Source organism: Panthera leo, chromosome B1, assembly GCF_018350215.1.
Source record: "Panthera leo isolate Ple1 chromosome B1, P.leo_Ple1_pat1.1, whole genome shotgun sequence".
Lineage (NCBI taxonomy): Eukaryota > Metazoa > Chordata > Mammalia > Carnivora > Felidae > Panthera > Panthera leo.
In genome coordinates this window covers 170,700,615-170,716,346 of record NC_056682.1, presented here as the reverse complement: position 1 = coordinate 170,716,346, position 15,732 = coordinate 170,700,615, and the positions used below count along the sequence as shown (strand labels likewise).

At 43.9% G+C, this 15,732-nt stretch overlaps 1 protein-coding gene across 13 annotated transcripts in view; it reads right to left on the bottom strand.

Moving 5' to 3' along the window:
* Positions 1-15,732, bottom strand: part of APBB2 (amyloid beta precursor protein binding family B member 2) — a 383,377-nt gene that overhangs the window by 100,017 nt on the left and 267,628 nt on the right. For 11 of the 13 annotated variants that reach the window (XM_042936518.1, XM_042936521.1, XM_042936515.1 and 8 more), the window contains 3 exons: positions 15,426-15,488; positions 14,947-15,032; positions 14,792-14,852 (listed from right to left, as the gene is read on the bottom strand). In XM_042936518.1, coding sequence (XP_042792452.1) covers positions 14,792-14,852; positions 14,947-15,032; positions 15,426-15,488 — 210 coding nt within the window. The remainder of the gene's footprint in view (positions 1-14,791; positions 14,853-14,946; positions 15,033-15,425; positions 15,489-15,732) is intronic. The other 2 variants (XM_042936524.1, XM_042936525.1) reach the window with 1 other exon arrangement.

The following is a 15,732-nucleotide window of genomic DNA, read 5'->3' as shown; positions in this document are numbered from 1 at the left end:
TGGGGGCCACTACATCAGAATTTTTTAAAGAAACTACTGGAAGACCAATTATCATACTTCATGTTTAGCTAGAGCTGCAGAGTTACCCAAGCACTGCCGTAACATCTTTGGTCCCCACAGTAACACCATGAGGTTCCCAGAAAAGGCATGAGCATCATCCTTTTCTACAGATGAGAAAAGCGAAGCCCAGAGAGGTTAAGTGACTTATTCAAAGTTGCACAGCTCACCAGCAACAGAGCTGGAGCTAGAGCCCAGGTATTTCAGCTCCTGCTTGGTAATCTTTCCCCTTGGAGCATGGCCCTGCATTAGGGACAAAAATGCTGGCCGGTTTTTCCTCTTTTGTCATTCACTGGGGAGCCAACTGCCTGGGATCACCACGAATAAGCAAGCAGACAAACAAAAACAAAAAAACGTGCACAAAAAACCCCGTATTTTATATTTCCTCTCAGTCTCTGACACAGTTGCACATCTTCAGGGAAACTTGAGCTGGTGGTTCAGAATCCTCAGTGATGACACAGGGGATCAGTGCAACAAACCAGTCACTCTTGCAAGGCCGTGGCAAGTCCCATGTTACGGGACAGGGAAGAGAGTCCGGAGCGTGGGCTCAGGAGCCAGGCTGCCTGGGTGCAAACCTCAGCACTGCCATCTGCCGGCTGTGGAACTGTGGGCACGTCACCTACAATTCTGTCCCTCAGCTTCAACTAAAAATAGGAGAAACCAAAGCACATACCTCCCGGGGCTTGTGAGAACAGAACAGGGGTGACACCATGTGGGCGCTTGTTATCGCCATTTACAGAGGTGCTTGATGAGCCTGAAAGACAGAAAACTGAGCTTGCCAGTAACGGCCCGAAAACCACCTTGGTGTATCCGTGCCTTGTACATACTGAATGCTCTACGGACATTAGCTATCATCATTTTATTATCAGAACGAACGCGGGCTTTAGAGTCTGCCTTACTCGGGTTCAAATTTTAGCTTGTCTATGTAATAGGTTTGCAATTTTAGGAAAGTGACTTAGATTCTGTAAATCTCAATTTCCTCCTCTGTAAAATGGACACATATCACCTTCCTTGCAGGGTTGTTCCAAGAATCAGAAGACCCACAGCACATAACACCCCCAATAGGTGCCCAGCACACGGATGGAATGAGTAACGGGAGTTTCCTTCTCCACCCACCCTCTACTGTTCCCAAATGATGACAGTTTACCCAGGACATCCATTCATGCTGTTGTTTCTAGATCTCAACTAAAATATGGCAGCAATGTATCAGAATATCTGAAGTCAGAAAGATGAACTTCACATGGCATGTTATGTTACTTACTGAGCGACACTGGCCTATAGTATTAGAGCAGAGGGAAAAAACTGAGCAGTGTCTATAAAAAAGCTCTAGGTCACGACAGATCTCATCTGAACTCACAGCTCTCTAAAGGCTGAGGCTCTCATGGGAAGGACTTTTTGAGAAATCATATGTTCTTGGCTCTAGGTTCCATATGTCATTTACATGGCCCAACTTCCCAGCTTTGCCAGTGATGGGAGTTATTGTTACTCAGATTGACCATCGGTAATGTGCCTGAAGCAGAAAAGGGGGCTCCAGGCAGGGACCTGTCTACCTCTTTGTAGGCAGCAAGCCCACTTAAGAGAATGGGAGACTATAATAGAATCCAAAGGGACAGATCTCTACTCTGTGCCAACAGAAGGTGAACTAAAGCATCATCTGACTGGAGATCTGGGTTAAGAATATGTTGGTTCAACAGTTAACCATAATCTTAATGAAGTGATTTTTAGTCTAAGGGTCTCAAAGTCAACTGAAATTATCTTTTAAGCTAATTATCTTATTTTTATTAAAAAATTTTTTTTCAGTTTATTTGAGAGAGACAGAGACAGTGCAAGTGGGGGAGGGGGAAAGAGAGAATCCCAAGCAGCCTCCACACTCTGCTAGCACAGAGCCCAACGTGAGGCTTGAACCCATGAAACTCTGAGATCATGGCCTGAGCCAAAACCAAGAATCGGACACTTACCTCACTGAGCCACTCAGGTGCCTCTTAAGCTAATTATTTTTAAAGATATAACAGACACAATGACATTGGTTTGATATATTTATATAATATGAACACTATCATAACATTAGCTAATACCTGTTTCACATCACATAATTATCTGTGTGTGCGTGTGTGTGTGTGTGTGTGTGTGTGTGTGTGTGGTGAGGACAATTACAACCTAGTCTCCTAGCAACTCTGAAGTTTATAGTACAGTACTGTTGACTGTGATCACCATTTTGTGCATTAGATCCCCAGAACCTTTATCTCATAGCTGGAAGTTTGTACCCTTTGACCAACATCTCCCCATTTCCCCCACACCTGAGCCCCTGGTAACCACACTGTTTCCACGAGTTTGGCTTATTTATTTATTTAGCTTGGCTTTTTTAGATTCCACATATAAGTAATATCATACAGTATTTGTCTTTCTCTGTGTGACTTATCTTACTTAGCATCATACCCTCAAAGTCCATTCATGTTGTCCCAAACGGCAGGATTTCCTTCTTTCTCATAGCTGTATATAGACATATACACATAATATACACACATATAGGTATATGTATAAATATACTACATATTCTTTATTCATTCATCCACTGACAGACACTTGTTAATTAAAATTATTCATGTGTTGGGGTTCCTGGGTGGCTCAGTTGGTTAAGCGTCTAACTCCTGATTTCGGCTCAGGTCATGATCTCACAGTTTGTGAGTTTGAGCCCTGCATTGGGTCATGCACGGACAGTGCAGAGCCTGCTTGGGATTCTCTCTCCTTCCCTTTCTCTCTGTCCCTCCCTTGCTCACATGTGTGCATGCACTCTCTCTCCCTCTCTCAAAATAAATAAACTTAAAAAAATTATTCATGTGATATTCCTTAGTGGACTCATCTCAAACATTGCCTTCAACATGAAGCAACTGAAATTCCATGCACAGTTGTAAGTTCTCTCTTCTAGCCACATTATTACTGTTGTTCTTAAATGAGATTAACATTTTCTCTGCTGTATTGTTTTCTTTTGCTCCACTCCTTAGGCTGATGGGCCTCATACCTGCTGCACAGAACAGCTGTTGAATAAATATATGCCAAATGAATGGGTGGACGAATCCACAGCAGACAACTGTTGAGAGCGGTCACTCTCAGCCTCAGACACTGAAAATAAGGAAGCCTGACTATGAAAATGATTTCCTTATAAGCAGCAGAGCCAGGAGTGGAGGAAGAACTCAGGCTCAGATCTTTATGGCTTCACCTTAACCAGGAGTCTTGGGAACGAGCGGAAGGTGTGGCTCAGCTACAATGACTCAGCATCTGAATCATTCTGACGGTCACCTAGGAGGAGCCATCATTCCTCTGTGAATTTTATTAACTGCCAATAAATAAGAAATGTTTGCATTAGTGCCTCAGTACTGGTACTGGTATTATTTCTCAGCCGACAGCTCCAAGAGAACAAGGTCTGGTATCTTTTGGCAATTTTCCAGGTAGCCCCAACAGGCCAGCATCAGGGCCCCCAAGTGGCCCTTTCTGGAGGACTCAGCCTGGCTGGATGAATGCATCGCTGCTGCTTCTGCCCGAGGCTGCTCAGTTCTGTGATTACCGTGGCCGATTCTCTGCCAGGATCCCACAGGGCCAGGTTCACGCACCTGCTGCCCCAGCATTCCCAGGATGCTCATGGCTGTCGCTGCTGCTGCTGGTGGCTATCTGTCGCCTCACCTGTTTCCTGCTGGCTTCCTTCAGGGGAAGAGGAAGTCTGCCTTTCCTTAATTAGCCTTTCCAGGCATCTGCCACCATAGGGCGCAGCTGCCAACAATGGATAACAATACACCTCGTTTCAACAGTGCCTTCAAAACTTGGGGGATCCCATGGCTGCCAATTCCTCGACCGCTCACTCTGACAAGCGCTGTGACCAGAAGTTAATAAGGGAAAGGAAGCCATGGTTCTGCCAGAAACACAGCATTATGTTTGGCCGTGTTGGCAAATAAAGGGAGAAAAACAGCTGTAGAAACACAAAAGCTGTCCTCTGGGCTGGGAGACGAAATGAGCATCCCAGGCCAAGGGCTCAGTGTCCGAGAATGAGTGTCAGCTCTGCTCAATGGAAAACTGTGCTGAACTAGGGCCAGGAAGACTGGTTTTGAATCCTGCTCTTCCCCGACGAGGCATGGGCTCTTGGGCAGATCACTCTGCCTCTTTACCGTCCTCCCGTTCTTCTTAAGACTTGAATGAGATAGTCTGTATTTTCTCTTTGTGAATGTCAACCTAAAAGCCACATGCAAGAGGATGAATCTCATTCTGCCAAGACTTGATATGTTCATCGTTGGCTCTGTGCCCTGGTTTCTTGATTCAACTGTGTTGATAATGTCCTTCACTAAAGGCATTTTTGTTGAGCGACTGAAATGTGGGAATGACATTTACCGCAGCTTGTACGTCCCAAAGATAGCCGCAACAAAGCCTCCCCTCCTACGTACTTTGGCAATGTGACCTTGCCACCCTCCCTCGAGAGGCAGAGTCCATGCCTCCACCTTAGTTGGGCTGGGACTGCTCTGATCAACAGAATATGGTAGTGATGTGGTGCCACTTTCAGGAATAGCCTTGTCTCACCTGGTGGCTTTAGCTTCCTGCTTCTTAGAAGCCAGACATCACACCACAGACCCAGAGACCACCACTGTGAGAAACCCAAGCCACACGAAGAGGCCCTGAGAGATGAGCTGCTGGGTGAGGAGAGAGAGAAGCCAAGGAACACCAAGCCACCAGGCATGTGAGTAAGAAGCCATCTTGGAACTGGACCCTCGGGCGCCAGCTGCCTCCATGTGGATCAGAGAGGAACTGCAGTACTGAACCCTCCCCAAATTCCACAAAACTGTGAGCAAAATAAGTGGCTGTTTTAAGCTACCAAGTTTTGGCATGGTTACATAAGTATATAGGAACAGATAGCAGAAATAATGCTACCTGTAGCAATGGACAAATACGACTGAATTTCATATTAACAGATCCGTTCCTAAAAGCATTTGCTGAAATTGAACACAAATTTATACAAAAAATTATTTTCAAACCTTCTGCATTTATGTTTACTGAATGGGGAAGAATCACTAAATCCTGTTGCAATGCAAGCACCCTTAGGCTTAGCATCATCTCCTTCTGGGAAAACACATGAGCCCCTTCTTACTGTTGGCCCGGGTAGATGCCCCTGGCATGGCCGCTATTCATCAAATCAGCACTTAGAACAACGCATCGAATTTGTCTATTTGTTGTCTGCCCCTTGAAGGAGGACAGAGGGTATCTATTCCTCTTTGTAACAGAAAGAGTAATCATGGCTAATGCACAGAGAATGCTTATTATGTTCCAGAGACATTTCCAAGCACTTGACATATATGTTATGTTTATAGCATATCAACTCACTTAATGTTTACCCCACTTAATGTGAAGTAGGTACTGTTATTATCCTCACTCTACAAAAGAGGAAACGGGGGTACAGAGAGGCTAAGTAACTTGCCCAAGGTCACCCAGCTAGAAAATAGCAGAGTCTGGCTTTAAACCCACTCAGTCTGGGTCCAAAATCCCTGAATGCTCTTTACCATTTATAATGCAGCTTCTCCTTTAGCGCTGTGCACTCAATAAATGTGTTTGATGCTTAAAGAAATCCACAACAGAAATCAAATCCAACATTTTCATACAGATGAGGATTTGAAAGAAAAACCTGTGCCACATGAATAAAAGTCAATTATAAGAACTACACACAGACATAAAATCCCACACTAATGCTAAATAATGATAATGAATTTGCTACACAGACCAGAAATAAGTCTGAATGAGTGGACACTCCCTGCCCCTTCCTGTTTATCTGTTTGTGCTAATCTAGTCAGTAGCCCCTAATATAATTACTTCATGAAGATCTACGCTAATCGGAACCAAGGGAGGGCACGGACAAATAAAGCTCACAGAGGCGTCTTAGAATTTCATGTCCGTTCATCATTCACTTCAGAAAGTTCCTCCAGCAAACCCATCCTTGGACTGATTTCCATCATCTCCTTCTCCTTTCTCCCCTTCTGGGGGCAGGTCATAACAGAAGAGTAAGCAGACAAGCAGAGCTTACGCAGAATCCAGCACCTGGTTAAAAAAATCCCCAAGCAGCTGAGCACAGGTGGCAAATGGGCCATAACAGAAGGCGCAAATGTAGAAAGGCTACGTCTACTTCTCTGCAGACGATGCATGAAAACAGTGCCTCAGTTTCAAACTTCTCAGCTTTACTACTTGAAGTGCTGCGGGTAGGCCACCACCAGCAGCAGCACTGCTGGAGAGCCTAACAGAGAGGCGGTCCCTTGCCTCGCCCCAGAACAGCTGAATCTGAATTGGCCAACACGTGCAGGGGGGTCTGAATGCACTGCAAAGGACTGGACCACGTGAGTCTGGATGACGGTGAGAAGGAAGGGGGAGTCTGTCCTCGAGCAATGACCTTACAGTTCCCTCACCCATACCCACCTCTGACATCTCTGGCACCTCCACCCAAAACACTCAGACAGCCTCAGTTTGACCCCAAAGCTTAGGGAGCCAATAACTGGGAGTGGGTAAGCATGATACTTTCTTGGCCTTTAGAGTCAAATGTGTCTGAGTTCAAGTCCTACTTCCACGAGTTACTAGCCGTGTGATAAAAAAAAAAAAAAAAAAAAAAAAAAACAACAAAAAAACGATGTGACCTATTCAAAGCTCAGTTTCTTATCTATAATATGGGACAATAAACACGATGCCTTGTGTCTCCAGGAAAACTGCACGTGAGTGCCTGTGTGCAGAGCACGGGCTGAGTGTGCGTCTGGAAAAGGGGAGCCAGCAGCCCATCTCCAGCCCTGGAGAGCACTGGAGAGCAAATTACTCTCTTCCCTCCTCCACATTAGAGGACAGATCAGACTGAACTATTTCATCTCCAGATGCCAGAGGTCAGGACTGCTACATTTCATCTGGAATCTTAAAATTTTTCAGAACCGGAGTGACTTCTGAGATGATGGCACGTTGATTTTTAACAGATGAGGAAGCTGAAAGCTAGAGAATTAAATGCCTGCAACAATATAATCTTCCTTACCCAGTTCCTTTATCATGGATTTCAAAGAAGTGTGTTCTAAAGGCAATTCTTTTAAAAAAAAAAAGGGTTTTTTTTAATGTTTATTTGTTTTTGAGAGAGAGAGAAAGACGGAGTGCGAGTGGGGGAGGGGCAGAGAGAGAGGGAGACAAAGAATCCGAAGCAGGCTCCAGGCTCTGAGCGGCTGCACAGAGCCTGATGTGGGGCTTGAACTCGCGAACTGACAGATCATGACCTGAGCTGAAGTTGGACACAACCAACTGAGCCACCTAGGCACGCCTAAAGGCAATTCTTAAAACCTCTCTTTCCAAATATCCTGGAATTGATTTGTTATACACAAAGATGGGGTGGTCCAAAGCCCAGGAGACTTACCTTTGTGTACTATCTCTACTACTAATTGTTTGAACATAGGAAACTTATTTACTCAAATGTTCTGGGACTCACTTTTTTGTTCACCTGTAAAGAAGGCCCTTCAGATTATCTCCAGTGTCACACTTTCAGCTAAAAGCAATTTAATGATTCCAAATGAAATACAGCCTTTGCTGATTTCTTTTAAGATGTAATTTTCAATACTTTCCACAAGGTGGCGGAACATCTTTACAGAAGTCCAAGCAGAGGGACACAAAGGGTGAGAAAGAACTCTAAGTAGCACCCTTTTTTAAAGCATTAAGTTTTCTACAATTTAACTATAAATTTTTATTTTAGTGTCGGTCATTACAGTCAGTTGTTTGGCCAACAGTGTGCTACATGCCGTCAAAAAAGGACAGTTTTATGGGGCTAAATTTGGATTTTACGGTATTAAAGTAGGATGAGCAAGAGGTCAGACAGCAAATTATGAGAATTTAGAAATGCAAGCTACCGGGCTGCCCAAATACGGCAAGGAGTTGCCTTCTGAAAAAATGAAGCGCAAGAGGCAATTATCTCCAAAAGGTTTGTGTAACAGGAATTTTAAACCCTTTTTCACATGGAAAAGTAACACAAAATAGAGAGAAAAAAAAATTAGAGAAAAATATTTAAGATTACAATCATGAATAAAGTTTTGAATTTAAAATGCATAGAACTAAACACAATATGGTACCCCGAAATGAGGTCTTGAAAGAGAAAAAGGGCATTAGAAGAAAAAACTGGTAATATCAGAACAAATGTGTTGAGTTAATCATTTTGTGCCCATGTTAATTTCTCAATTTTGACAAATGTACTATGGTTATTCCACCAGGGTAAGCTGGGGGAAGAGGATTTAGGAACTCTATTATATTTGCAACTTTTCTGTATATTTAAAATTATTTCAAAATAAAGTTTTTATCTAAACAAGCAAAGAGGAAAAAACAGGCAAGGATGGACAGGAACAGAGAGTTTCATAAAGCAATGCTCTTTTTCTATAATTTAAGAAGGGGAAATTTTAGAGGACAGAGTAACTCACATGCATAAAACGAGGGTGAATAAATTAAAATGGCAAAGGCTAGAGTAAAGCAGGCAGTGAACGAAGAGGTATATTCTAGGACATTACTGGTGGAATTACGTGCTGTTGTAGCCTTTCTGAAAAGCAATTTTGCAGTAGGTGACAGAGCCATAAACTGACAGCCTTTGACCTGGTGATACCAGTTTCAGCAAGCTATACCAAAGCAATAATTTAAAAGAAAAAAAAAAGTCTCAGGTACCTGGCTGGCTCAGTCAGTACAGTGTGTGACTCTTGATTTTGGGGTCGTGAGTTTGAGCCCCATGTTGGGTGTAGGGATTATTTAAGAATAAAATCTTGAAAATAAATAAACAAAAGAAAAAAAAGTCATCTATTTTTATAAAATTGTAGCTCTCTGCTTTGCAGGGCTAGAAGGTGCTCCTATGGCCACTGGGTGTCTAGACAGATTATGGTACTATTAATTAAATGGAATATTATGTTAATGGAGTTAAGAAATGGGAAATCTGAGAATTATGGAAAGGAATATATGAAATAATTTTTAAATTAAAAAAAAGTTTCGAGAGACAGACACTGCATGAGCAGTGAAGGGACAGAGAAGGAGAGAGAGAGAGAATCCCAAGCAGCCTCTGCATTGCCAGCACAGAGCCAGATGCAGGGCTCAAACTCACAAAACAGTGAGATTGTGACCTGAGCCAAAACCAAGAGTCAGATACTCAACTGACTGAGCCACCCAGGTGCCCCATGAAATAATTTCCTATAATATCCTAGATTGGGTCCTGGAGCAAAAAAAATGACATTAGTGGAAAAAAAAAAAAAAGAAAAATTATGAATAAGGTCTATAGTTTAGTTAATAATATGGTATCAATATTAATTTATTAGTTTGAATTATATGATGATTATGGAGACATTATTAAGGAAAGGTAGGTGAAGGGTATATAAGAACTCAATCTTTGTGACTCTTCAATAAATCTAGAATTATTTTAAAATAAAAAGTTAAATAAAGAGCTCAGGGGTCATCTGGATGGCTCAGTCAGTTAAGGGTCCGACTCTTTCGGCTCAGGTCATGATCTCATGGTTCATGAGTTCAAGCCCCAAACTGGGCTCTGCGCTGACAGCATGGAGCCAGCATGGGATATTCTCTCTCTCTCTGCTCCTCCCCTGCTCATGCTCTCTCTCTCTCTCTCAAAATAAATCAATAAACTTAAAAAAAAAAAGAGTTTGGAATTCTATACACACATATACACTGCTATCAACTACCAAAAAAATTACTGTATAAAAAATTAAGTAGTCTCGAAAAACATTTTCAGAGTTTTAAAAATACTTTGCTCTTTGGGGAGGGTGGGAGGGAGGTGAAGCATGTCTAGGGGATGCATATGTGCGTGGTGGGGGGGGGGGGCGTCATTTTACGTTGCCACTGCTATTTATAGAGGTTTCACCCAACAAATGATTTTCAAGGTGGCCAGACTGAGAATAGCTAGAGAGTGTTTGTATGTACCTACATCCTAACAGGCTAAAATGATATTTATTTTTTTAGCATGTAAGTTTCATTTAGGAAGGCAGACATCGTCTGTAATAACTTCTTAGTAATCAGTTCTCAAGGGCTATATTTACAATTCCATGGCACATTCAATTAACTTTTTTTTTCCCCCTAAAGAAAGGATACTTTCTGCTTACCTGAGGGGGGGGGGGCACTCAGTTTCCTGGTCTTTGGCAGACTGAAGGAACGTGAAGGGTTATCTGAAGAAGGAACTTACTTCCACAAAAGAACCTGAACATCTGGAAAATGTGGGTCTGGCCACTTCTGCTTCTTAGCTGGCCCAGGTGGCACTAATCAGGCAGGTGGCGGACAGAGGGTATGTGTGTGTGTTGTCGGGGCACTCCTCCAAATTGACTTCACTGAAGTCAGTGCTCAACTCAGTGACTTTTTGAAAATTTGTAAAAAAAATAATTTCACTTAGGGCCGCTGGATTTTAAAACAGTTGTAATTCTGATACTACTTGGCAATGGGAAAGAATGAAATCCTGCCGTTCGCAACAATGTGGATGGAACCAGAGGGTATTATGCTAAATGAAATAAGTCAGTCAGAGAAAGACAGATATCATAGGTTTTCACTCATAACAGAAGACCATGGGGAAAGGGAAGGGAAAAAATAGCTTCAAACAGAGAGGGAGGCAAACCCTAAGTGTCTCTGAAACACAGAGAACAAACTGAGGGTTGATGGGGGGGCGGGGAGAGGGGAAAACGGGTGATGGGCATTGAGGAGGGCACTTGTTGGGATGAGCACTGGGTGTTGTATGTAAGTGATGAATCACGGGAATCTACCCCCAAAACCAAGAGCACACTGTACACACTGTATGTCAGCCAACTTGACAATAAATTTTGTGTGTGTGTATATATAAAGTTGTAATTCTGAAAGAACAGCTTGGCCTTCTCTGCAGGGCTTCCCTCACTCACTTCCCTTAGCGGGTGGTGACCATGCATCCAGGAGGGAAGCACAGCCAGACTCCTCCATTTCCTCTAAGGGAGGTCAGTCCTGCCATGTGCATGGTGAATGGAAGTGTGCAGATCTGCCAATCACCAGCAACGCAGCCTATCTCCACTCCCGATCTAGGTCCAACCTTGACCGTAAGCCTAGTTGAAAGTTTGCTATTAAGGGATGGTCTGAAAACCCTGCAGCCTATCCCTTCCACTTCTAGAGTACAGTTCATCACTGCCTCAAGTCAGACCAGCAAGCTGCAAGCTGGTCCACACTGTTATAATCTTCCGTCCACACCGTTATAATCTTCTTATCATTACTGTTATAATCAAGTAAATCTTTCAATTTACTTGAAATGAGTTTTGCTTGGGTCTTTATCCTTTGCTTCCAGTGACTAATGCTGTGAAATACCAACTGACAAAATCCAAATTTCTACATATCCACATAGAGTTGGAATATTGTTGAGGACACATCATTTGGTGGTTGCCCCTAAATACAGCTCCAAGTGAGAATGTTTTTTTTTTTAAATTGAGGTATAATTGATAGATAGCATTATAAGTTTCAAGTGTACAACAGAATGATTCAACATTTGTGTATGTTGCAAAATGATCACCACAATAAGTCTAGTTAACATCCATCACCATACATACAAAAGTTTTTTTCTTGTGATAAGGACTTTTAAGATCTATTCTCTTACCAACTTTCAAATATGCAATGTATAAGGAATTCTCTCTATACAAAGTCTAGTGAGTGTGGGCTCTGTAGATAAATGGCCTGGATTCAGATCTTGACTCTATTTACTTTCTAGCTCTTTAACTTTCTATGCCTCAGTTTCCTCATCTGCAATCTAGAGATAATGATACTTAGCCCAGTGAATTTTTCTGTGGATGAGAATCAACAGACACAAAGTCTTTAGGACAATGCCTGGCAAAAAGTTAACACTCAATATTCATTATTATAGTTACTTTATAAAGAAGCGCTAGAAAATCCATTACATACCATAATGAACTGAGAGGCTTTTGCCTCATGCATAGTGTGATTCATATATTGTAGGGTTATAAAACCCTTTGCCCTCCCAATGTCCTCTAAGTCCTCAACAATGACAGTGGCTTTCTACAGCACAAGGACCTTCAGAATCTAGGGAGGGTGAGGTTAGTTAGAAGCACGTGTAGTTTGTGAACATCTTTTTAGGATTCTGAGTTGTCCTTCCAGGGATTTGTGCCATTCACCCTAAGAATCCTTGATGTAAATGATCACCTAGAGGCACAAAAATAAACCTGCAGGTCAATCTCCATTACTGTGCAGAGTTCCATGATCTGAAAAGTCATGTTTCTTTCTTTGCCCTAATCTTTTCTGACTCTTGTCTGTTGTCCCAGTACAGACAGATCTATTAATTATTCTTTTATATTTTGTGTGGTTTAAAAAAGAAAGCTTTTGTTCTCATAAGTCTTCTAAGATCTTACATAGAACAAAGTAGGGTATAAAATAAATAATACAGGAGGCACAGTGGCTCAGTCAGTTAAATGTCTCATTCTTGATTTCAGCTCAGGTCATGATCACATGGTTTGTGAGTTCGAGCCCCACATCGGGCTCTGTGCTGTCAGTGCAGAGCCTGCTTGGGATTCTCTCTCTCCCCCTCTCTCTGTTCTTCCCCCACTTATGCTCTGTCTCTCGGTCTCTGTCTCTCTCTCAAAATACATAAATAAACTTAAAATACATTAAAATAAATACAACACATGTACTTCTCTGTTTCAAACTCAGGTGAGTTATGACAAAACTAAGCCTCCTTATTAACACAAACAAATTCACAACAGGCGTTGGAAGCGACATGGGCACTAGCAAGGTGGCAGATAAAGAATGCAGTGAACAGTACCCCTGGGAGGTAAAAAGGGAAAGCACAACTTGGGTAATATTTCAACCTGGCCTCCTGTTCCTGGTACCAATCCCATCTTCCTCCGGGGCATCCCCCTTCCCGCCCGCTCTATTTCCCAGGCCATCACTCCCCAGCCCTTCAGGGCAGAGGGAGATGGGGCTGCCCACTGCCCCTCCTTTCCAGCCTTTGCTGATAAGCCTTGTAAAACACCTGGTAGCAAAGCAAATTATTCCCAGCCCATCTTCCTGTTTTACTGCATCCGCTCCCTGCCACAGAATTTATCTTTAAAAGGCCAGCATGTCAGCAGCAGCCCAAGGACTTGTTCAGAATGCCACTTGCTCTAAGAATGGCCTTCATCCTAGGAGACCGTGCTTAGCATGAAGCTGAGCAGACCAGGATTGGCGGAGGCTTCCGCTGCAAGCCCTGACTCGCGCAGCATTGACGGCAATATGGCAGCAAAGGAGTCAACGTTTTCAAACTGCGTGGTGTCTCCCATGTGATGACTACGAAGGGAACTTATTTGCTGTTTTATTCATAGACACTGATCTGCTTTGGGACTCAGAAAAAAATATCCAGGACCAGCTTGCAAATGGAAATGAAATATGAAGAATGAAAATGCAGAGCCCCTGTTCAAAAGGCAGGAAGAAAATGCTGTAAAAAGTACTGAAACAAAACTGTTTCCTTTCTTGTGCATTCTCTTTGCTCATTATGGTGTTTTTTACTTGGTATTTGAAGTCATGCTCCCTTGGGCAAAGGGATACGTGCAGGGTTAAGTGTAGGCGCTCGCAGGTGCCCCAGGGCCCTGCGCGCCCCCCCCCCCCCCCCCCCCCCACAAACCATCACCTTCTGGGCTTCCCCCATCCCACCAGCTGCTGGGCCGATGCTCCATGCCCTGCCCAGGAACAGGGAATCCCCTCTTCCCATGACCGTGACCCACAGCAGACAGGTGACCCCCAAGGGTATGGTGACATCTGTGCCAAGCACACTAGTGCTTAGACTGTGGACGGGCAGGGCCTCACCCCCACGGGACACACCTCTGTGCTGTCAGCCTGCACTGGGCAGGCCACTCTCTCACCCCTTTTCAAGATGCCACAGGCGCATGTGTCCCCAAGGCGAACTCTCCCCATGTTCACAGGCCCCTACTGGAATGGAAGGCACCAGTAACTGTTGGACGGAAGCAGGTGTGAGGATGTTCGGCAAGGCCCGAGGTGCCAAGCAGAGGGGGAACAGGCAGTTGAGAACCTCTCAGGGAGGTAGGGAAGTGGCAGGACTATGCATAAACCAAAGCTCCAACTTCCTGGGGCATGCTCCGCCACCACCCTGTTGGACTTCACTTACAAAAATGCAAAGTCAAAGATAAAATGATTAAGAATTTCAAGATGGCGACCACACACCATTAAACCCCAGGCACAGGACCTCGTGCAACTGCACTGGCCATACGCCCATGGTGGCCTTGCTGGTGCCCCACCAAAAGTCCAGAAGCAAAAGTTTACTCTCGTTTTCCACCATAAATCAGGCCTGTGTTTACGAAAATGATAGCAAAGGTGTGAGGCTGTCCTGGGAGAGGCGGGCACGAGGAGTCCTGTCCCACCTGTCAGCTGCGCCTCCCGTTGTTCTGCAAGGCAGAGCCTGCTTTGTCTCTAAAGGCTTCTGAAGCCCACCCGTCCGAACAATCATTTCAACCTACTACATTGTGCAAAGAGCCGATGCAGTGAGATGCAGGCAGAGTCTCGACGATCATGGAGACCCTCCCAAGCCTAACTTCTCCTGGGGATTTATTTTAAGTGTTGGAGAATCGGAAAGAGAGAGGATTGAGGAATAATTACATCGTAGGTGGCTCTGGGTTGATCGTTCATAAAAACCGAGCCATTTCCAAAGTCGTTACTTTGCTGCAAGAATATAACCTGGCTGCTGAAAAGCGGGTTTCGTACGAACCTTGGCTTCTGGGTCACTATTGATACTGCAGGAATCGTCGTCATCAGCATGGGGGGCATTTCTAGGGAGAAAAACAGAAAGCTGGACTTAGAATTCTACTGCAAACTCCAGCTGCACGAAGCGATGCATGACGGCAGGTCCTGCCGATGTCCTACCTGAGTTTCAAAGATGCATAGCGGAGTGTCGCTCCTTCAAACTCTTTTAAACTGGGGTCCGGGTTAACTGTAGCTGCATGCAAATCCTAGAGGAAAATAGACCCCTGTTAATGGAGAAAGGGGGAAGGCCCGTGACATGGCCTCAAATATCAAAGGGGAGAAGAGTCCTCCCGGCATGAGGCAGAGAGTGTATGTGAGCTTAGGCAGGAGAGGGCATGCAAGGACCGCTGGGTGCTGGCTCGGTGCAAGCCCCGGTTTGTACAAGACAACGGGGAGCCTGGGGCAACCGGCTTGCCGTCATTCACAACGGGACACATTAAATAAAGGCAACATGTGTGTGAGCTGGACATCCCTAGCAAGAAGCCCCATCACTGCGTCCCTGCAGAATGGATGATATTCATGAAGAAGAAAAAGATACAGCCACAGCCATGCAAAAAGGACGAAATATTAAATGATCTAGAATCTGACAATATACTTGCCTTCCAAATGTCACTATTAATCTTTCCCCCATTCAGAACAGCAAAATCACTCCATGGCTGTTTCTAGACATATAATTATTCACATAGGAAAAAGCACATTGATTTAAAAAAAAAAAAAAAAGAAAGAAGAAAAGAAAAAAAAAAACACAAGACACCGTTGTTAGCATTGATATTCACAGGATGGGTTAGGGAACAAATTCACTCTACCAGCAGCATGTTAGCTGGCTCTAGATCTAGATTATCACCTGCAGCCTAGAGCAAAAGGAGGACAGAGACGCAGTGTGCATTACTTACCACGGCAAACGCC